General features: G+C 31.8%; 1 protein-coding gene across 1 annotated transcript in view; it reads right to left on the bottom strand.

Annotated features, from left to right (window-relative positions):
• Positions 1–11,466: 11,466 nt before the first annotated feature.
• The window catches only part of LOC133182720 (golgin subfamily A member 6-like protein 7), a 29,376-nt gene continuing 17,941 nt past the window's right edge, over positions 11,467–22,901 (bottom strand). Inside the window, exons 11-21 of the mRNA XM_061317568.1 lie at positions 21,234–21,293; positions 19,933–19,995; positions 19,761–19,784; positions 18,863–18,922; positions 18,562–18,666; positions 18,140–18,202; positions 14,699–14,794; positions 13,573–13,635; positions 13,146–13,208; positions 12,915–12,998; positions 11,467–11,570 (exon numbers count right to left, since the gene is read on the bottom strand). Of these exons, the coding sequence (XP_061173552.1) occupies positions 11,467–11,570; positions 12,915–12,998; positions 13,146–13,208; positions 13,573–13,635; positions 14,699–14,794; positions 18,140–18,202; positions 18,562–18,666; positions 18,863–18,922; positions 19,761–19,784; positions 19,933–19,995; positions 21,234–21,293 (785 nt within the window). The remainder of the gene's footprint in view (positions 11,571–12,914; positions 12,999–13,145; positions 13,209–13,572; positions 13,636–14,698; positions 14,795–18,139; positions 18,203–18,561; positions 18,667–18,862; positions 18,923–19,760; positions 19,785–19,932; positions 19,996–21,233; positions 21,294–22,901) is intronic.

Below are 22,901 nucleotides of genomic sequence, written 5' to 3'. Positions count from 1 at the left end.
ACTGTTATACTTTCACTTTATTAGTGAGAAAAATAAGAATCCAAACACCGCCAAAAATGCGTATATAAAATACAATTTATTTTTTGAAAAAATATCTTTTTTAGAGACAGTAGGAATATTAAAAATTCAGTCGAAGCTGCCATGTTTATTAAAATAAACGTAAAATAATGGGCAGCAATGGAATAAAAGTAAACATTATAATCTACATGTATGTAAACAATCACAAAAACACCCCTAAACTTTGTATAAATTGAATTAAATGCACAGGATTAAGATAAAAATTAAATAAAAGCATAAAATATTTCTTTTCGGTAAACTTTTAAAAAACTGAGCACACATATAGGAAAAATATGCCTAAACACGTATTTCTGTTTCTCTCTCTCTAAATAATTGCTTGAATGAAAAATTACTACCTGAAACATTATTCTGAGTTTTGCCAGTCCTGTGGACATTGTTTTTACATAATAATTGCGGACATGTCTAAAATTAAAAAAGAAAAACACACAAAAAACCGCCTTTAATCACCATCCAAAATCTTGCTTGATAAAAAATGGTAAAGAATTATATATTTCATTTTTTTTCTTTCTTTTCTTTTCTTTTTTTTTTTTTTTTTAACAAAATTATTGCTGATCGTTTCATAGATAAGACTGCGGAAAATTAACTGGGAAAATAAGGAAATGGGCGGGTACGATTCTATCCGGGTGTTGAAAAAAATGGATGGAAATTCAAGTTTGAAATTTTGACTTTAAGAGATGGAAATGACATAAGTTGCATATTTCCAATCTTGCCAGTTAATGTTCCGTGGTCTTAAGGTTCACTTTAGCTAGAGTTAAGATAATGGATAAAAATAACATCCGAATTATTACATTTGTCACATAATGGTTATTATTTTTTTCTTTATTTTATAAAATAACTTTTTTCAAGAGTTCATTGTACACAATTAAAAAATAAAACAAAAATAAACATGTGTAAAGCCAAATTATAGAGGCAGGGAGACATCAGATGAATACATTATTTTACATCCGCATCTATTTTCTTCGGGATCCAGAGCCACCACTTCCTGTAAAAAAAATTTTAAATAAGATATTTTAAGAGCGCTCGTAGTCTCTGTACCAATATGGTTATTTTAAATTCGTAAAGCGATATAAAACAAAAAGCCAGTTTGATTCCCCGTTTGACCGCCAGTTATATTTAGGTTATTGTACCAGCATTACTCTTAGGTTCTGCCGAATGGGGCATTGAAAATTTCAATATTTATTTGAAAATATCCTTATTAAAGTATATGGTTTATTGTGAAACAAGCGGTCTTCCTTTATATCTTGTAGTATTCATACTGCTTTAAGCTTTTTTAAAACAACAAAATGAAATGGTGTATTGAATGCCGAAGCTTTCCGCACAATTTATAAAGAAAATATATGACTCAGGTGATTCAAGTATTCATATTACATTATGTCACCTTGTAAAACCTGATATCTTTGCATATCCCCTAACTGTTCCGGGGAAAACTTGAACAAACCTAAATCAACTCTTCACAAAATGCCTGCAAATAATTTTGATCACTTACAATGTATTTTAACCTTTTGTTGTGATGTATCACCATTTTAACTATCAAAAAGTATTTGTCAGTATTTTGAAATATTGAATATACAATGAATTCATTTTTAATTAAAGTTAACGTTCTTAATAAAATTTACTTATGTCGTTTAAACTAGTAAAGTTATGTGAAGAACTTGGGCTGGTCTGACATCAGTAATGAAACTGATTATATATGTCATGCCTGTCAAGAAAGAACAAGGTTCACTTGGGACCTTTTTGGCCCTGTGAATTCATGAAAAAATCAAAACCACTCAGTTTTAGTTGAAAATACAATAAATTTCACTTGGACTCTTGGTGACTGCATATCTATTAAACTTGTAATTTTCTCGCTAGTCCATGTATTATGGCATCATGAATTGCGTCATTATCCTCAAATCCTGAAATTTTTTTCTTAAAATGGCCACAGATATAACCTGTTTTTCAATATTTTGCATAATTATACTCCAACCTCTGATCTAACATGTTTATTTATATAATGAAAGAACTGTTTCAGAAGATCATAATCCATCTTTTATTTTTTGGATCGCAGGGTGGGCACATATTTTAATTCTTTATTGAAGGTGCTCAAATACACCCATTTTCTTCAAAATTAAAAAAAACACATGGCACTTTCACAAAGCCTGTTTTCCAATACCTGGACTCTCATAGGAAACTTTTTTTATAGGAGATGAGAGGACTAAGTCTCTACCTGATATTGATATTTGAAAGGGGACATTGGGACTTGGTCAGTTAATTGGTATATGGTGAGGGCTATTCTATGGATGAAGTGAACCTAGTTCTTTGTCGATAATTACATGCAGAGTCACGACCAAAACAACAAAAGCTAGTAGATACATAAATGAGGATGGAATGTCGAAATACCCAAACATTTGTTTGCAGATGTTTAAAAGGGCACTATGTCCTGTAACCGTGATTGTATGAAAGTAAACATACCTTGTACAAAAAATCCGGGGCCTTGAAAACTTACATTCGGAGGACCTGTAAAATGCAATAGAATTATCAAAACCAAACTTAAACATTAGCAATGGACAATGCAAAGTTGTAATTCATTAAACAGAGTCAATTCACTTACCTGTACTTGCTGGAGTACTAGTAAAAAGATTTGGAAAATGACCTGAAACAAGAAAGTTTTATCTTGTTAGCATTAATAAAAGATTTACCAAGTAAATCCTATCACATTTTTTCCCCTAAAACAGTGATATTTATCGATGGTAGTCATTCCATTCGATGCGTAAGATTAGTATCAAAATATCTCTAAACATATTACTTCCCTTTCACTACATGCGTTATTACCAGAAAGTAGCTTCTAAAAGGAAAAACTAGCAAATAGCAATGACTCTACTTTTTAACTCTGCTTTTTAACTGAGAGTATGTCATTCCGTAGACTAAAGGTTACTTGGGAAACATTTTAAGGCTCATCTATCATTAAGTCGATAGCTGACTGACGTGTTTATACTAATTATGGGTTCTATTATTAACTCAATTTATAATTTAGCCATTTTTTGTCAGTGATAAAAACTGCCTTAATTGAAAGTTCTAAAAAAATTTACCTCATAAAAAATCCCCTGGTTCACTAAAACAACGAAATTGTAATTTTTACAGCCAGTGACCTTTTACTTGATAAGTTACTTTTAATCAAGATATACTTTAGTAGATCGAGATCATATGCAATTGCTGACTTCTACAATACGGCTAGACAGAGAAGTCTCATATAAGCTTGTCTCAGTCAACTCATCTCGAACCTACTTCCAATATTTGTTTAAAGTATATCATATACGGTACCAATTTTGATTCACCAGATGTGCATTCGACAAATTATGTCTCTTCAGTGATGCTCATTCCTAAACTTTGGAAATCCGAAATACAGTTGAACTTCGGTATCTCGAACACTGATATTTCAAATGCCATTGATATGTCGAAGTTATTTGAAAGTCCCAACCGCTTTTTTAAAGTATTTTATCCTCGATATCTCGAATCCTCGGATATCTCAAAGTTTTTTTTCGCGGTTCCATCAAGTTCGAGATAACGAGGTTTGATTGTATTTGAATCAAATGACTTTAAAGAGCTGAAAAAAGGTGCCAAAGACTGGAGCCAAATACGTAGAAGGATCAGAGCTATGCATGAGGAAGATAACCATTTAAATACCATATAAAAATTGAAAAAAGAGAGACAATTTACATTTTTTATATGTTTAATTCTATACAAAAGATTTTCTTTTCATTCCATAGGTCCTTGCACACCCATAGTTTTTGTACAGGTAGTGAGTAACATATTTTCCACGCAAGATACTCTGTAATTTTACTGACCTTGAATTTGGGAATGATCTATTTTTACAAACCTTGATTTGGGATTGATCTATTTTTACAATTCTTAATTCGGGATTGAACTATTTTTACTAACATTAATTGGGGTATTTTTTACTGATCTCAATTTGGGATTGATCTATTTTTACTGACCTTGATTTCGGATTGATCTATTTTTACTGACCTTGATTTGGGAATGATCTATTTTCAATTGTACCATCAGCAGCATCAACTTGCTCCCTCAGTTCTCTGCTTTCATTTCTTGTCTGTTCTAGCTCTTCATTCAAACGTTGGCATCTGTCATTTAGTTCAAAGCTTTCCTGGTGATATTTGTCACGTTCCTCTGTTAACTTTTCATTTTTAACTATAAGAGTAGAAATATTATCTTCAATATGAAGAAGAGAAGTGGAGATATAAATTTTTACTCGAAATTTATATCCATGCATATCTTTATGCGTGTAATAACGTGTAATTTTTAGCATTTATATATAGTCTGTTTCAAAACAGTACAAGATGTGATTGTGTACGTTTTATACGGCATTTTCTCATACTATTCAATGAAACTACACTGACCATAGGTTTTTAAAAGTTAAAAAAACACCTCTTGAACATAACTTGATACTGTTTACAGAAACATACTAGTATTTGCACAGATATTTTCGCAGTTTTTGTATTCATATATGATGAATTAATTTAAACAGGTCTTCTCTATCAATGACCATTTGATAATTTATAAAAGCGGATATGAGTGAATTTCCATCCAAGTAAAATCATTTTTTCATCATCCTAATGTGTTAAAGTTAAGCCACAGGACACTTGTTGTCAGCACCAGTCAACTTATTTAAGAATGCAATGCTTTAAGGGTTATTCTCTGTAAATACTTGAAAGTTTATTTTTGGTCAACGATTTTGATGAGCTTGCCCATTATCACAACTCTACACCAGAAATATATATCAAAAATGTAGTTGCTATGTGTCTTGGTTGCCATGGTAACAAATGGAACAGTTTGAAAAATCAATATTTTCAGCAACTTTGAATCTTTATTGAGCCTTTATATAGACTAAGTAAATGAAACAAACCACACTCACAAAAACATTACACTTGTTTGCACTAATGCTATAAAGAAACTCTATAGAATATATCTCTAAATATGTGGTAGCCATGCGTACATTTGTATAATGCATTTTAAATGCTGAAAAATACTCAATAATATTCCTTAATGATGTAGTTGTTATATCTTTAAAAAATAAGTTCCTATATATATATCTATACTAAAAAGTCTAACATTTCTAATGTTTTACTGAGCGGTCATTCAAAAAAAAAATCAATGTTTGACCGCAGAGTGAGGTATTGGACCTGTGGACGAGCTATTAGACCGCTTACGTCACACTGTGGACGGGATCAGCAAAATCTTACTTGCATTCGTTGGTATGGAAGCCAGCAAAAGATACATGTATAACAAAAATAAATAAAAGGTATAACTAAACATTTATTGACTGTGCTCTCGGGCAAAATGCGTTTTGTCGGCCTCTCGAACCAAACTGTTAAACAGTTTGGTTCTTGGGTCCGACAAAACGCATGTTGCCCTTGAACCCAGTCAATAAATGTATAGTGTCACATGATCAAACTCAGTCACCAAAACAGAAAATATTTGACCTTAAGTATTGAGGTATTGCAAATATTATTCAAAAAATAACTAAACAAGAGGCCCAAGGGTCTTAAAGGTCACTTGAGTATAATACAACACTGTAAAGGATCCATAGAAGTTTAAAACAAATTTAACTGACAGATGAAGCTCTTTTGCCCAAGAATTTCAAAATTCTGTTAAAATACCTTGATCTTCTTTGGATCGTACTTGGTTTTCCCGAGTCTTACAGGAATGATATTGAATGCAAAATATACAAATACAATGGACACTTTCCTAGTGTGTAAAATATTCAATATATACAGATATGTGTTGCCTAGTGCTACAATTAAGTACACAAAGAAAGACTAGGCTATACAACGTGGCTATTTGTCAGTATTCACTAACTAAAACATGTCTACTAGTCACCCTATCTCTCTTATTACTCGTTCACTTCGATAAAGTATAATACAACTTTATGCAGACTCCTGCCAACCAAACTCTGATCACCATGACTTTACCTGACAATAATTCATCATTAGCCTAAAAGACACAACATAAATACAATTGGCCCTTTCCTATATAAATAAACTTTATATCAATCTTTTATATTGCTTTCCAAGCAAAAATCCTACTTTGAGCTTGCTTTGCTTGTTTAAACCAAACATCATATTAATTTTGTTTCAATATATTTTATATTCTTTCTTGTATTCTCAATCAATCAAATAAACTGCTAATTAAATTATATACAAGGATTTCTTGATTTAAAACAATTTAGCAAAGGGGAGTAACTCTTATTTGCTTCACTTTGCAATTTTTACTCTGTTTGCCTCCTAGGTACACAGGAGCAGAGAAAAGGCACATTTACTTATATTTATATTTAAAAATTTGTATTTCATATTATTCCATTTAATCTGTTTGCTTATTACTCAGGGGCAGAGGAGAGGATTTTCAAAGTATTAATGCATTTTTGCTATAGACTCAATAGAGCCCCACCAAAATACCAACCCCTGACCAAGGAGCCATGAAATTCATAATTTTGGAAGAGGCACCCTTCTTCATTATAACTATGCACTTAGTTTGTGTGCTTAATACCAAGGAGCAGAGGAGAAGATTTTCAAAGCATTAATTTATTTTCAGTATGTATTAAATAAGCCCCCGCCAGAATCCTTGACCTTGGGTGCACACCTTTCACAATTATGAAAGAGACAACCTTCCTCATCATAACTATGTACTTAATTCAGCTTAATACCCAGGAGCAGAGAAGATTTATCAAAACATTAATGCATTTTCACTGTATAATCATTAGAGTCCCGCCCAAACACAAGAACCCTTGACCGAGGCCTAGGGGGCCACGAAATTCACAATTTTGGAAGAGGCACCTTGCTCATCTTAAAACCAGGTCTCAAGACCATAAACTAGGACTAGACTTAAGTCAAAATTTTGATTTTGAATATCTTAAGTTCTATTTAACACATGTGCTTAAAAAAATTGCAGATATGTTTAAAACACAAATTCCTAACACATTATCAAAATTATCAAAAAAATATATTGATTTGAAATTTTGACTTACATGTAAGTCTGTTCTCAGTTTTTGGTCTTTAGCCCAGAACCCCTGACCCAGGGGCCATGAAATTCACAATTTTGGAAGAGGCATCCTTGCTCATCATAACTATGCATTTAGTTTGTTTGCTAAATACCCAGGAGCAGAGGAGAAGATTTTTCAAGAAATAATGCATTTTCACTATATATTCAACAGAGCCCAACCCTAGCATCAGAGACCTGATCCTGGGGCCAAGAATTTCACAATTTTGGTAGAGGGCTCAATGCTTATTACAATCATGCTAATTGCTTGACTGCTTGATGCCAGAAGTCAGGGGCCATGAATTTCACAATTTTTGTTCCCCTTCACCCATAGATGCTATACTGAACGCAAAAGAAACGCAACAAGCAGTGATCTACAAATATTTGATTTTTTTATCTGATGATTTTCAAACATCAATACAGTAAGGTAAAACTCGATTTAAAAACATCACAGATTTGATAAAAATTTCAAATTACTATGTTTTAACTTTAGAAAGTAACACATGAATGTTAAAACACCCCAACCCGGCCATTCAATTACAGCGTGAAAGACTGCCATGTACAACAGTTGCAGCTTGATTTCTACGATGCATTGGGTTCATCAATCTCGAGATCTGAGCGAAAGAAATATTCTTTGCCATTTTTAAATGCCTGTTTTTCAGATGATGAGGTCGAATTTTCTCTAGCCAAGCGCAGTGTAGTAACCCTTGGACTTCCTGTCCAATGACTATCATTCATGCTTATGATACGTAACATCCTGTTGAGGCGTGATGTGGTGCATATTTGCAACTGCAACTCTCCATCATCTTTATTTTGAGATTTTCCAGCTAGAGCAATGGAAATGCGTATGGTACTTTTGTCTTTTTTAGGAAGCCTTGGCATCGCTTACGGAGAACAAAAGAGAATTTATTTTTCGGAACATTGCTGCATTACTTGTGATGAACAGATACAAATCCTTAAAACCCTATATTATTGCCAAATGTTTTTTTAAACATGCAACTTTTTATTTCTGTTAAGCGGACTCAAACGTAACTTCCGGTAATGGTATGAGAATCACTCAACCGTTAAATTACCGATATTTACGAAGTTGAAGATGTACTTACTTTTTAGATACAAAATTATATCCTATATGTAATATTTTCCCCTAAAATAGCATGTTGCGTTTCTTTTGCGTTTCAGTATATATGCCAAAATTGGTTAAAATTGGTTCATCCTTTTCAGAGAAGAAACTGAAAATGTACAAATGTTAACACACGACGCACGTCTCACGACCACGGACGAAAAAAAAATAGCAGTAGGTCACCTGAGTGACTCAGGTGACCTTAAAAAAGACTAATCATGGCTTTGCTGTTCTTGAGAAGAAATTGTTAGAGTTTTTCCTATATATTTCTAAGTAAACTTTGATCGCCTAATGTTGCCCAATCCTATGCCCGGGGTCATGATTTCAACAAATTTGAATTTTCACTACCAGTGGATACTGCCAAATAAATAAGACTAATCATAGCATTGTTGTTTTTGAGAAGAAAATTCTTTGAATATTTTCCCTATATATTCCTATGTAAAACTTTAAACACCTATTGTGGCCCCGCCCTAGCCTATGATTTGAACAAACTTGAAGGTACATTATGTAATGAAACTTTCACACAAGTTTCCTTTTTTCTAAACTTAAATCCCCTTCATCCAAGGATGCTTTGAAACAAATTTAGTTGAAGACGTCAAAAATGTGAACAGTTTATAGACGACGGACGAGACACGACAGACGGACGTGGGACAACCTTCAATCAGAAAAGCTCACTGGTGAGGTAATGAATAAAATTATGTTTCGAAGACTTTGTTTACTCAGTATCGTATGTAAGAGTTGATTTCCAAAATACGTTTATCATGCATTTACGACATTAAACCTTCAACTTTTGGAAGCAGTCATTGTCACGTGTCTGCATTGCTGCAAATGTTAACCATGGCACTATAAATATGTTCAAAAATGCCAATTTTCAGAATTTAAGGTATGCTGCCATGGTAACCATGACACATAGCAACCATTTTTTGCCTGATTTGAGTTTATGGTATCAAAGACTTTTATCATAGAGAGCTTGGAGAAATTTTGAAACTATGTGTGCCACAGTATATATATATATATATATATATATATATATATATATATATATATATATATATATATATATATATATATATATATATATATATATATATATATATATATATTCAAGTCATTACAGAGATGGCTCTTAAATATTTGCTGATGACAACTTTCTCGGAAGACTTGTGATTGTTACGTAGCTTAGTCAGCAGAGCGCTCGCTCCGTAATCGGAAGGTCATTGGTTCAAGCCCCGGTCACTATAGACCTAAGTCGTTAAAAAACTACTGTCCCTTCGCCAAGCCAAGTGCGAGTCTTTCCTATCAGACCTAAAAAAAGATCTCCCTTGTCACTGTAGACGTTCGCACAATGAAGATTCCTCACTTCTCAATGGTCCTGAGTGCCAAATATAGGTTAAAATTTGAAGCCCTTCAACGGTATATGGTGACATCTCTATATCAGTGCAAAATTCGCGAATGGGACGTATAAAACATACAATCAATAAATTTCAATAGACTTGTAAAAAGTGAGTCTGAAAAGCAACTGAGGACAGTTTAAAAAAATTCCCTTCGAAACCATTCTGAACCAGAAAATACACCACAAAAAAATCTACATGTGTATTTCAGCATTCCATAATATACTTACAAGTTAGCTGATCTACCTGCTGTTGGAGCCCATGTACACATTCTTTAAAAATAAGTAGTAAATTAATGTTTATATTTAATTGAACTTAAAAATCATATTTGATATTTGAAGCATATTTCTATCTCACATTGAAAATTGATTTCTTTTGACCTTTTTTCTCTTCCAGCAATCTCCTGTAGTTCTCTGCTGCAGAACGGTAATTCCGTAAATTTGCTGCCATATTCTCTAAACGGTGGCCATTAGTCGACAATAACTCATTGACATGTCTGTTTTTCTCTAGAACATAAAATATAGTAATGGTATTTAAGGATATTTACTTTCAAATATAATAATAGATTATATTCGTTTTTAAAGAATTTTTTTATCTTATGCCAAACTGCAGTATCGTTTGTTAATTTACATGTACCTGTTTCTTTATACCATATATATATATATATATATATATATATATATATATATATATATATATATATATATATATATATAGATATAGATAGATAGATAGATAGATATATATATATATATATATATATATATATATATATATATATATATATATATATATATATACATGTATATATATATATATATATATATATATATATATATATATATATATATATGTGTGTGTGTGTGTGTGTGTGTGTGTGTGTGTGTGTGTGGGTGTGTGTGTGTGTGTGTGAGGGAGGGTGTGTGTGTGTGTGTGAGGGTGTGTGTGGGTGGGTGGGTGGGTGGGTGTATACTTTTTATTCTGTCTTTAAATGCAGTTGAAATCAAATTATTCTTATTACATTCTTCGTGATACTTGCTATTAATTTCAATAGAATTAGCATTCCATAGAAAATTAGCTTTGTTTTGTCAACACAAGTTAGATATATTACCCTACAATGTTTTGCAAATGACAGAACAAGCAATCGACTAAAACTTTACTTTCATTTCACTTTGATCAACTGGTATTGTATGTAGATTAGTGACACACATGTTACACTTACCAGTTTCCCTCTGTAACTCTAACTGTGTGTCTTGCAAAACTTTATAGTATTCCTGCAAATAATTGCGTAAGTAGCCTGATTCTTCCAGGCATGCACGAAGACGGGTGTTTTCAACTGAAATTAAGTTTTTAGCATAAATTTTTTACAGATTTGTATTGCATGCACTGTGTCCACAAAACATATATTTCTAAACTACTGAATATTTTTCGTTAACTGAAAATAAAACCAAACTCAGCAATATTAACTTTAATTCAAGCTTGTTTTTTGCTGACTGAATAGATCAAGTGAGCATAAAAAAATGCCAGTATCTTTCGATCTGTCTGTTATAAACCAAATGAGTGTCAGAATTAACGACAAATTTGTTTTATGATTTATAAATTATAAATCAGTAAATCTAGTGAGTGTATTCAGTAAAGCATGACAGTGCAACTAAAAAAAGGATTGCGTATATTTCCATTCGGTGCCGTCCCCGAAATTTTGGTATATAGTTATTTGTTTTTCTAAGCATGGCTTTTCCCAATTAAATAAAAACCAACCGTTGTTCGTTATTAGTTTCGCTTTAATTTTTTTTTTTACATGTAGCCTAGAACTTGAATATATAAAAAAACGTAATTACCTAAAAGAAACTACTTGTCTTGTTCTGCTTGACTTTTCTCCATTTCTACTCTCTGTAAATTTGAAATTCGATACGCCATTTCCTGTTGACTTTGAACAGTCTTCTTCATGCATTCTAAAATGCAATATTTCTTTCAGCACAGCAAATGAACAAAATAATCTATAAACTTTTACAAATTAAAAGTTATTTTTGAATATTTAGAACGAGCTTATCTATACATATGATTTGAATTCGAGAACAATAAGAACAGGTTCACGACTACTTTTGCAAAACGAAAAAAAAAATTCTATAATAATAATAGCTAATTAAAAGTATCGTCATGGCAATTCATCTTAATGGACGGCATATTTTTGTGACCATTTCTGAAGCAATGAAGAAATTTAAAATCTTACAATGCAGTTTACTTTAATTATTAATTATTAGTTGTTTTATTCACTGTTTAAAGCATTATATACTTTCATTCTAAACAGTAACTCGACAACAATAGGCCCATGGGCCACAACGCTCATCTGAGTCACAATGTCCTTGCTGTTTTTTAGAAGAAGATAATTCAAAAAGATTTTCTCTCCTATAAGTTTTAACCTTGCATTGTGGCCCACCATATACCCCCTGGGGTCAGATTTGAGCAAACAAGAATATTAATATCACTAATCCTGGCTCTGATATTTCTTAGAAGATTTTTAAAGTTTTTTTTTCCTATTGTGTCTCCATCCTTTCCCAGGGCAGTGAACTATGAAAATTGGAATTTGCACTTTCTGAGGATGCTTGTATATCAATATCACTAATTATGGCCCTGATGTTCTTGAGAGGATGAATATTAAATATTTTTCCTATTATATATTTTTATGTAAAACCTTAAAATCTTATTGTTGCCCAACTCTATCAAAGTGGGCATGATTTGAACGAATCTAAATCTGCACTATCTGAGGATATTAATATTAATAAGCAAATTAATATTACTGATCAAGGTCCAGTTGTTCTTGAGAATTTCTTCAACAGATTTTCCCTCAACATTCCCATGTGAAATTCTGATCCCTTATTGTGGCCAACCCTAGTCCCTTGAGCCATGATTTGAACAAAATTGAATCTTCACTACTTGAATATACCTTGTAAATTAAAATGACTTTTAAAAAGAAAAGATTTTTGCCTATATATTCTCATGAAAAATTTTGATAACAAAATTTTGTCCAAAACTATACCAAGGCTAAGATTTGAACAAATTTGAATCCTTGCTTATCAAAAAATGTGAAAAGTTAACAGACAATAGGCGTCAGATGGATTAATATTGATCAGAAATTTGGTTCGGTGAACTAAAAAGTGAGGACACTAGTTATCAAAGTCCTTTGAGATAACCAATAAAAAAAAAACCCAATAAGCTTTAAGTTTTAAAAGGACAGTCGATAAATGAACTTTACATACCCAATTACTTTATTTAAACTAAAGTTAATTTATTTGTACCATTGGCATATGTTTTTTCGGCCTCCTTCATTTCTATATTGGCGTTTAGCTCCAATATCTTCGTATCACGCTTATTCACTTCTCCTGTTGATACAGTCATATATTAAGTACGAGTTCATATATTAAGTACAAGTTCATATATTAAGTACGATTTCACAGAGAATTCTTCCTCTGATTCATATGATTTTATGCTATTTGATTTTGGATTATAAGTACATATAACAGACTTACCACTTAATTGAAGAATGTGGGCATCAAGCTGTGTCTTTTCTTTCTTGATGTCCTCCAACTCTCCTGACAATAAGAAATGATATAGAAAAATACATTAGTATTTTTTTTTATAATCAAAGAATTTGTGCACTAGTATACGGACATATATACATGTATGTACAGATGTATAATGGTAATTTTATTCGTCCTGAAACCCATTTCCTTTTCCTGTTTTCGTTACATCAATATTAAATAGAGAAAATACTTTAAATTTCTTTAAGTCCTTATCTGAATGCTCAACGGTCAGTGAGTCGAAATGGCCTCGGTTTAAAGTATTTATATATATTTAAAAAAAAATGGTTAAAATCCCAGCGCTTTTTTCAGCACATTATATATAAGTATTCAGCATTTATACTAATATACAACCATTTTAATGGTTATAACTTACGGTTAATTCGGATGAGTTCTGTTTCAAAAGTTTTATTTTCTATTTTCTTTCCTTCTAGTTCACCTGAAAATTATACGGCAATTCATTAAACACATTACATACGAACATACTATATTGATGCTGAGCCATGAATGATAAAAGGAGATAGGCAGCTGAATTATTACATTTTCAACAGTCAAATACTATAATTCATTTACTGAATAAAATTGATATTCTGACACAGTGTGAAAGGGTATCAATATGGTATTCTCACAGTGTGAGAATATCAGAAGTGCGGCAAAACTTACGATTTTCCTTCCCTTCTCGAAAAGTTTTTTTTTTTTTTTTTTTTTTTTTTTTTTAAATCCCAAGCCTGTTATAAGATAGAGTTAATGAGCCATCCTGACAGAGACTAATAGCTACCAGGTATACTGCAAAAGTTTTTCCAAATATGTCGTTATCAATCCATGTTTACAATTTTTCAATCTCGCAATCGCTTATAGCTATGACGTCTCAAGCGCTCAACTATGACGTCACAGCCTATGACACTGTGTTACGAAAAGACAGAGGCAAAGGAAAAATCTAAGAAAATGTAATAAACAGAAAATTCAATGTTTTGTAGATGGATATGGAATTTATTTCACTTGTAAGACAGGATTTTTTGATATTTTCACTCGTGCTTCGCACTCGTGAAAATATCAAAAAATCCTGTCCCACTCGTGAAATAAATTCCATATTCATCTACAAAACATTGAATATCCTCTATATACATACTTGTTGTTTGCATAATTTGGGCCCGTAAACGCCGAATATCATCCGTCAATTTATTTATTTGTTGTTGGTTCTTTTCTTTTTCTTGGTTTGATTGAGCTGAAGTAAAGATTAAAACTTTAAATGCAAAAGGAAAAAAATTCTTGAAAAGAAAAATAAATGCAAAGAGAAAAACATTTGGCAACGTTTCTGTTAAAAATTTCCATATCATTCAATTTTTAAGATCCTATTTGATAACTAGCCCAAATCCTAATTTCCTGGCTTTGAATCTGTGTATAACATATCTCTAATTCGTGTGTCATCGACTTGAAGCATGCTTATAGATTCTGAGATAACAAATGCAAAAACATTGTGTTTTTTCTTTAGTAGGCTTTACCTGTTAACTTCAGAATAGCTTCATCTTTCTTTGATATTACTCCTTCATGCTGTTCATTTGCAACTGAGAGATCATGTTCTTTTTTATCAAGTTTTTCTTTAAAATAAATAAAACATTACAAGAAACTTCTGAGAACTGCTTGATAAAATATTAACCATTTAAAGGAAAGTTAAAATATTACCCTTTTAATGGAAAGTTAATGAGTTTTATATCATTGAAAAGATCAGAAAAATATACACATTGTGATGTCACTTTGTAATTTTTATGTCGTAATAACTCCGAAAATGACGTCAGAATCTCGTTTGTCTAGCATACTGATCTTTAAAATGACGTAATAAGAGACACAATTTCAGAGATGTAAAATTTTAAATTCAATTTTTTTTCATTACTTGGAGCCATGCTAACAGACACAATTGCAAGTTGGGAGAATGTTTACATAGATTACATTCTATTATATGCAGGTATATTCAGGAGCTCCTATAGGTCTGACGTGGCTTAAGAGTGTGTCATAGCATGTTATTATCGAATTTCGCGCTTAATATGGGGTAAAAAAAAGTTGTTGTGAGAAAATGACAAAAGTTGATAATCCCAGTCCTATGTGAATAGTGGACGATGTTGCAGAGTTTTCTGGCATTGATTCGTCAGTTGTTTTCACCAGTTTGCAGGAACAATTAAAGCTCAGGAGAGGTTTAGCTAAGTGTGTCCCATATTTTTTTTTTTCATAAAATCGAAAATGGCACCCTTGTAGTTGTAACCCCACTTAATTCGATATGTTCGCAAATTTAGCTCATGGAAAATTAATGATTGTACATGACAAGTCGAAAGTCAAACGCAATAATGAGGTTTTGATCGTCGAAGTTGAAAAAATATTCACAAAAATAAGTCTGAAGGAAGGTTTTCGTACGTTTTAATTATAAACAGTAATGGTCCTTTTACTGAAGATACCTATGCATTTGTGGAAAACCGCATCGTTACACTATCCCATCTCTATAGAGCTCTGACCCAGGGGCCATGAAATTCACAATTTTGAAAGAAGCACCATTGCTCATCATAACTATTCTCTTGTATGTAGATTTTAAAAGAAATAATGCATTTTCACAATAAAAACAATGGAGCCCCCCCCCCTTTCCAACTCCATAACCCCTCACCCTGGGATCACAAATTTCACAATTTTGGAAAATACACCCTTGTTCATCATATCCATGCATCTAGTTTATCTACAACATAAACAGGGGTAGAGAAGAAGATTTTTAAAGAATTTAAGCTTTTTCACTTTTTCACTATATGATTATTAGAACCCTGCCCTGGGGCCAGAAATTTTAATATTATGGTAGCAACCTCAATACTCATTTCAATTATGCCAACAGATTGATAGCTTGATGTCAAAGGAGTAAAGAAAAGGAATTTTTTTTAAAGAAAGCACTAATTTTGATTGTTTTGGCCTCATCCCTACGCCCGGGGGGGGGGGGACCATGAGATTCAAAATTTCTTTTAGCTCTTCACCATTTGATTCTTTTTGCCAAAATTAGTTTAATTTGATTCAGTTGTTCAAGAGTAGAACCTGAAAATGTATAAAAGTTTACAACCAACGAACGATGCAAAACGACAGACAAAAAAGAGATAGCACAAGATCACCTGAAAGACTCAAGTGACATAAAAGCAAATATCCGTCCACAGGTCTCTTTTACCTAGTTTTTTAACAAACCTTTCGTCAAATGGAACTGTCTTTCGAATTGCTCTTTCTCTTCTTTCAATTTTTCCAAAGCAGCTTTCGAAAGAAAATTAAAGACTCATTGTTAATTACGTACACAAAGAGATATCAGACAATATGGGAAACTGAAAACAAAACCTTTTAAATTTGAATTGAGTGTACAGAGTTCAAGTTCATTCAAGTATAAATTCAAACCTTTAAAATTTTCTGCAGCCTTCTCCCCATCCAAAAATTTGTGAAGAATGCCGCTATTGTCTGCTGTAATCAACAACAAAACAATAAATCTCTCTCTCTCTCTCTCTCTCTCTCTCTCTATATATATATATATATATAGGATCTCCCATGATTTGTAGTTGGATATGATTTTTATCCAACGAGTTGTGTGGGGGTTTTTTTATGCCCGAGCCTTGGCGAGGGGATAAAAACACACAACGAGTGGGAGATGGGAGACATGGGAGATTCTTTTTATCCCATGTTTAATACTTCACAACCAATGTTTTACATTGTTTTATATAGGACTCCACTTTATTTTACTTCATTACTCTAACGCAAAAACCATTGTGACGTCACAACTGCACTTAACTGTGGATTATGAAAAAAATTATCCAATGAGTCATATCCACGGGATAAAGGGGTAAACATGGGATATATATATATATATATATATATATATATATATATATATATATATATATATATATATATATATATATATATATATATATATATATATATATACATATATATATATATATTACTGTTCAGAAACGAATTAAAATTTTTTTGAATACAAATGTCAATTCATTCGTATTAAAAAACGTAACAATGTTCAACATGCATAAAAAATAATGTTATTTCAAAATTTATTTTTTCTTATCATTAGCTACATATAGTTAATGTGAATACCAGATATGTTCCTTTGTGACATGATAGGTATTATACGTATATTTTCAGTTTAAAAGTGCATAGGGGCAAAATGTTCCAGTTCTTGGGAAATGTCGGAGCACCATGTAGCACTCTATAAATCTTTTAAGGAAGATGTCAATCAAAAAATTTATATATTAGAATATACTGTTACTTTGGATTCTCTTGATATTTTTCTTACGTTCATGATGCCGTCCACCATTAAATTATACCAATTTGTGAAACAAAAGATCCATTATTATACATGATAGGACATACCAATCTATTTTTGAAAAACAACAATTGGAAAAAGATATACTATTGATGGACAATAGATATTCCGATCGCTTCGGGAGGCCCGGATTCGATTCTCATTCGCCGCGCTGCGTCAAACCTAAGACGTAAATATGGGTAGTGGCTGTTCCTTTGCCAAGCGCCCAGCACTAGGAGTGAAAATCAGGGGTCTTTCGGATGAGACCCTAAAAACCGAGGTCCCGTGTCACAGATAAGCGTTGGCACAATAAAGAACCCTCACTACTCCATGGCCTGAGGTCATAATTTGAAGCCCTTCACCGGCATACGGTGACATCTCTATATGAGTGAAAAATTCTCGAATGGGATGTAAAACATCATACAAACAATCAATCAGATATTCCGAGAGGATTAAATGAGTCTATCTTAAAACATTCAATTTACTAGCAGCTTTCCCCATTGATAACTATACATCTTAATCATCTACTTGAAGTAGTTTCATTTAAGTCACATTGATTATTTCTATGATAATATCTATAATATTTCTATCATAATGATAATATGAAATTCCTCACCACATTGTTTTTCAGTTTGTCTTTTCAAATTATCCATCTCTCCATTGGCTTCCTCTAGTCTCTCTAAAAAATATAATGGACTTAGAAGATAAGAAAACTATAAAGCTTTTTTCTTCATCAAAGAACTTTCACTTTTAGTTATGGTTAATTATTGAAGAAGAAAATAACTACTTATGATCCGTATTCCTATGGCATTCAAATGAACTCAACCCTTAAGATTTTGTAATTCGATATGGTTCAAAACATTTTGAAGATCCAAATTATGAGTAAAAGACCAGGAGAGAGAACAACATGCAAATGCCAAATGTCAGACTCTTTTTTACTTTATAGTAGTAGATAAAATGAGACATAAAAATCTTAATTTCTAAAGTTAGTGAAAATATCATTTAGAAAAGAAGTCATCATTTAAAGCGAAAACGTACTTTGAAGACTTTCTTCTGTTCTTTCATGACTAAGTAAATCCTCCTTCATCTTCTGCATTTCTGTTAACCTTTCTTCTCCGATGTTTCTCTCTTGGCTGAGAGTATCTGTTAAGTATATATGTATATTTTAAAAATCGCATTTAAGCTCATTTGTCGAAAGTAAGGTAAAGAAATATAAGTGTGTGTTTAAGTTTATTGTTTACCTGTTATTTGTTCCTAAAATATATCATAATTGCTTACTTTCTTCTTATTATTATAACGGACATTCAAAAAATTGGTTGTCCCCTGAGGAGATATATACCATTTAAAGATTGGACTTCTTGTTTCAGTTTTTCTATTTCATCCTCTCTAAAAACTTCCTCTGTAAAAAAGAAAATGAAAACCCCGTAAGACTGGTAGATCTTTAATTTCACTAATTTAGTGTATTTGCATATTATCAAATGTAAATAAATACAGTTGCTTCGAAATAAAAAAAAAAACCAATAGAGGATATACGTTATTAGCTGTTTAAACAAATTCATTTGAATAAGTCATAAAAAAAATTTCACATTTGAATTAAGAGAAGCACTAGGAATTTATTTCCATGATTCCCACGCTTTAAACATAATATTTCTGATTAATCCTTCAATTCTGTAATATAAAATTTTAGAACACTTATTTAATATTCCAAGAGCATGATAGTTTTTAGCAAATCAGATATGATTTCCTAATATATACCCGAAACTTTCCGTCATTTCACTGATTTATTAAAAATAGTCCTTGAATTATTTTTTTTATATATTCCTTTAGTAGTTTGCAAGTATAACAAATCTACGTATTAATTATTATGACTACTTTTGAAGCATTTGATAGAATGTCCTATTACCCTTTTATCACCATAGAGATTATGGTAAAATGACTTATTTTCGTGGGGGTTTAATTTTCGTTGTTTTTCAAAGTATGAAGAGACCCAAGAATTTATATCCACAACGAAATGTAAAATTTCATTTGCATTACTACTGATTGATTCATCAACAAAAACATAATTTATCTTAAAGACCATATACATATCCAGTATGTTTTAAAGTTAAGAAAAATGGACTTGTTTTATCTGCTACATGTAGTTCAAATAGATTTAAAAAAAACTCCCCATCTCAAAAATTCTCCGATATATGCATCAGCTATAAATGTTATTGAAAATGTTCATTTCATCTTTATACCTTCATATGCCTTGGTCTTCATTTCTAAAAATAAAAGATTAATATAATATTATAGATTCTATTTGTTTCTGATCTAATGTTATACAATGCACACATAATATACGTGGAAGATCTACACCAATTTTTTACCAAAGAATGCAATAGAAATTGAGGAAATAAAATGTCTACTAACCTCGCAGTTCCTCTTCAGCTCTTTCCAGATCTAGAATTCTTTGCATTAAACGGCCATTTTCATCTACATTGGAAAAAATTGTCCTTTTTTCATTACATGAGCAAAAATAATTTCAATATACATTACACATCGTAGGAATTATCAAAGGATAATTATAAGTATCATATTATTTATCCACGTGTAGATTAAAGATTTAATTAAAATATGAACATGGTAATACCGTTTATTATAAATGAACAAAAATTGTTGGACGTAATAAATACTGATTGATGGACATTTTAACAGCACATAAGCCCTCCTGCGGTCATGTAAGTAGAGCTTACAAATGAAAGAGTGTGTATGATGAGAAATTTAATTTTAGTATTTTCACAAAAGAAATTAATAAATACCAATTTTGTCATCGTTTTCTCTGGTAAGTTGTTTTATTTGTTCTTCGTAATCTTTCATTTTTTCTGCAATTAAAATAACAAAGGTAGGTTAATTTGTAAAGAAAATGGAGGGATAAGCAGAGCCATATGCCTATATAACGACGGATAAAAATTCAACAAATATATTTCTCACAAAGTCCACGTTTGTTTAATATAGGTAATGTTTATATTGCATAAAAAAATTAACAAATACGTGTGTACAGTAAATGCAAAATTGATTACGATTAACATAAGAAATTGGCAAAAATGCTCAATTTTCACAAAAAGTGACCTAAATTGGATGCTATAAGTATTTTTTTTTTCAAAAGAGGGGTATATATATATATATATATATATATATATATATATATATATATATATATATATATATATATATATATATATATATATATATATATATGTGTGTGTGTGTGTGTGTGTGTGTGTGTGGGTGTGTGGGTGGGTGGGTGGGTGTGGGTGTGTGTGTATTATGTAGTCATGAGACCGTTATCGGATAAAGAGATGTAGTAAATATTTAAATAAGTGTACCCCCGTTTTTATTATTTTTTTATAAGTGCTTTAAAATCAAAATATCGCCAATATATATATATATATATATATATATATATATATATATATATATATATATATATATATATATATATATATATATATATATATATATATATATATATCTTGTTAAGAATCTATAGAATCTAGATATCATCATTTTGACAAGTACTGTACACATTTAAATGCCTAGGTAAACTTGAATACTTGCATAGCCGCAAAACGGGCATGGGCATTTGGCTCGTCTAGTCCCCTATATTCTGTATAGGAAGTAAAAAAAGGGACATTTTTTGAATTTTTGAATTTAATTATACAGGTACATACCTTGCTGTAAATATACCTCATTATTTAAATCTCTGATGACCCGTTCGTGTGAGGTGTATTCTATCAAAACATAAACAAAGTTCTTTTTATGATGTTTTCCTAATTCATTTCAAACAGGCAGTTAAAGGACAAGGTATGGTAATGGCCCAGTCTGGCCCCTTATTTGATGTAAAAATCAGAACACAGTTAAAATTGTGATAGTTTGTAGTTAAGAACTTAAAATGATGCCTGTTTTAAAACCAGCACTAATTTTGATTCAAAGCTTACACGGAGGCCACAAGAGGGTGCAAAAGTAGGACATTTTCCCGAATTTCCTCAATTCTGGTCAAATTTTGTCAAATTTGAGATACATTTCACTTCGGGAAACATAGAGCACAAGCTTGCCTATCTGAGATTTTTATACACAAGATGCATCTGATACTAGTGTATGAAATATATAAATTTGGTAGATAGGCAAGCTTATGCTCTATGTTTTCTGAACCAAAATGTGCTGTAAAATCGATTAAAATTTGCATAAAAATGAGAAAATTCGGAAATTGACATATTTTCTGACCTTCCTGTGACCTCTGTGTATCCCATAACTTAGAACCAATACTCATTTTGTGGCAGGGGTGACAACAGGTTTTTAACTGATAAACTGTTGCATCATTCTAAAAGACACCCCGAAACGGGGGCCAAAAAGGGGTCTTAACCTATCTTGTCCTTTCTTTAAATTGAAAATGGGTGGATTTCATGTTGATGTAATATGTGGATAAAATAAATAAATAAGAGGCCCATTGGCCACAATGATCACCTGAGTCAATATGGCCCTGTTTTTCTTCGTCAGCAGATTTCTTTTCCTATATATTCATATGTAAAGCTTTGATCACCTAGGTATACTCTACCCCCAGGTGCCATGATTTGAATGAAATTGAATCTAAACTTTCTGAGGATTCTTCTATATTCATATAACTAATCATGGCTTTGCTGTTCTTGAAAATGGAATTTTAAAGATGTCTGCCATCCTACCCGGGGGGGGGGGGGGGGGTCGTGATTTGAACAAACTTGAATCTACACTACCTGAGGATACTTCCATGTCAATATGACTAATCATGGCTTTCTTGTTCATGAGAAGATTTTAAAAGATATTTCCTATATATGTTCTTTTGTAAAAATTTGATCCCCATTATGGCCCCACCCTACTACTAGGGGATGCCTTGAACAAACTTGAATCTACAATACTTGGGGATGCTTCCATATCAATATGACTAATCATGGCTTTCCTGTACATGTATATTCCTATGTAAAAGTTTGATCCCCCATTGTGGCCCCACCCTACCTCCGGGGTCATAATATGAACAAACTTGAATCTACACTACCTGGGGTTGATTCCATATCAAAATGACTTATCGTGGATTTGTTGTTTTTGAGAAAGAGATTTTTCCTATATATTCCTATGTAAAACTTTGATCCCCCATTGTGGCCCCACCCTACCCCAGGGTGTCATGACTCGAACAAACTTGAATCTACACTATCTGAGGATGATTCCATATCAATATGACTAATTGTGGCTATGTTCTTGAGAAAAAGATTTTTAAAGACTTTTTTCTATACATTTCTATGTAAAAAACTTTGACCCCCACTGTTGCCCACCCTACCCTCGGGGTCATGATTTGTACAAATTTGAAT

The sequence above is a fragment of the Saccostrea echinata genome, unplaced genomic scaffold, assembly GCF_033153115.1.
Source record: "Saccostrea echinata isolate AGI-Se365-2 ecotype Australia unplaced genomic scaffold, CSIRO_AGI_Sech_v1 ptg000009l, whole genome shotgun sequence".
NCBI classification, from domain to species: domain Eukaryota; kingdom Metazoa; phylum Mollusca; class Bivalvia; order Ostreida; family Ostreidae; genus Saccostrea; species Saccostrea echinata.
The sequence above is the reverse complement of the archived record's forward strand: the minus strand, read 5'-3'. Positions and strand labels throughout refer to the sequence as shown.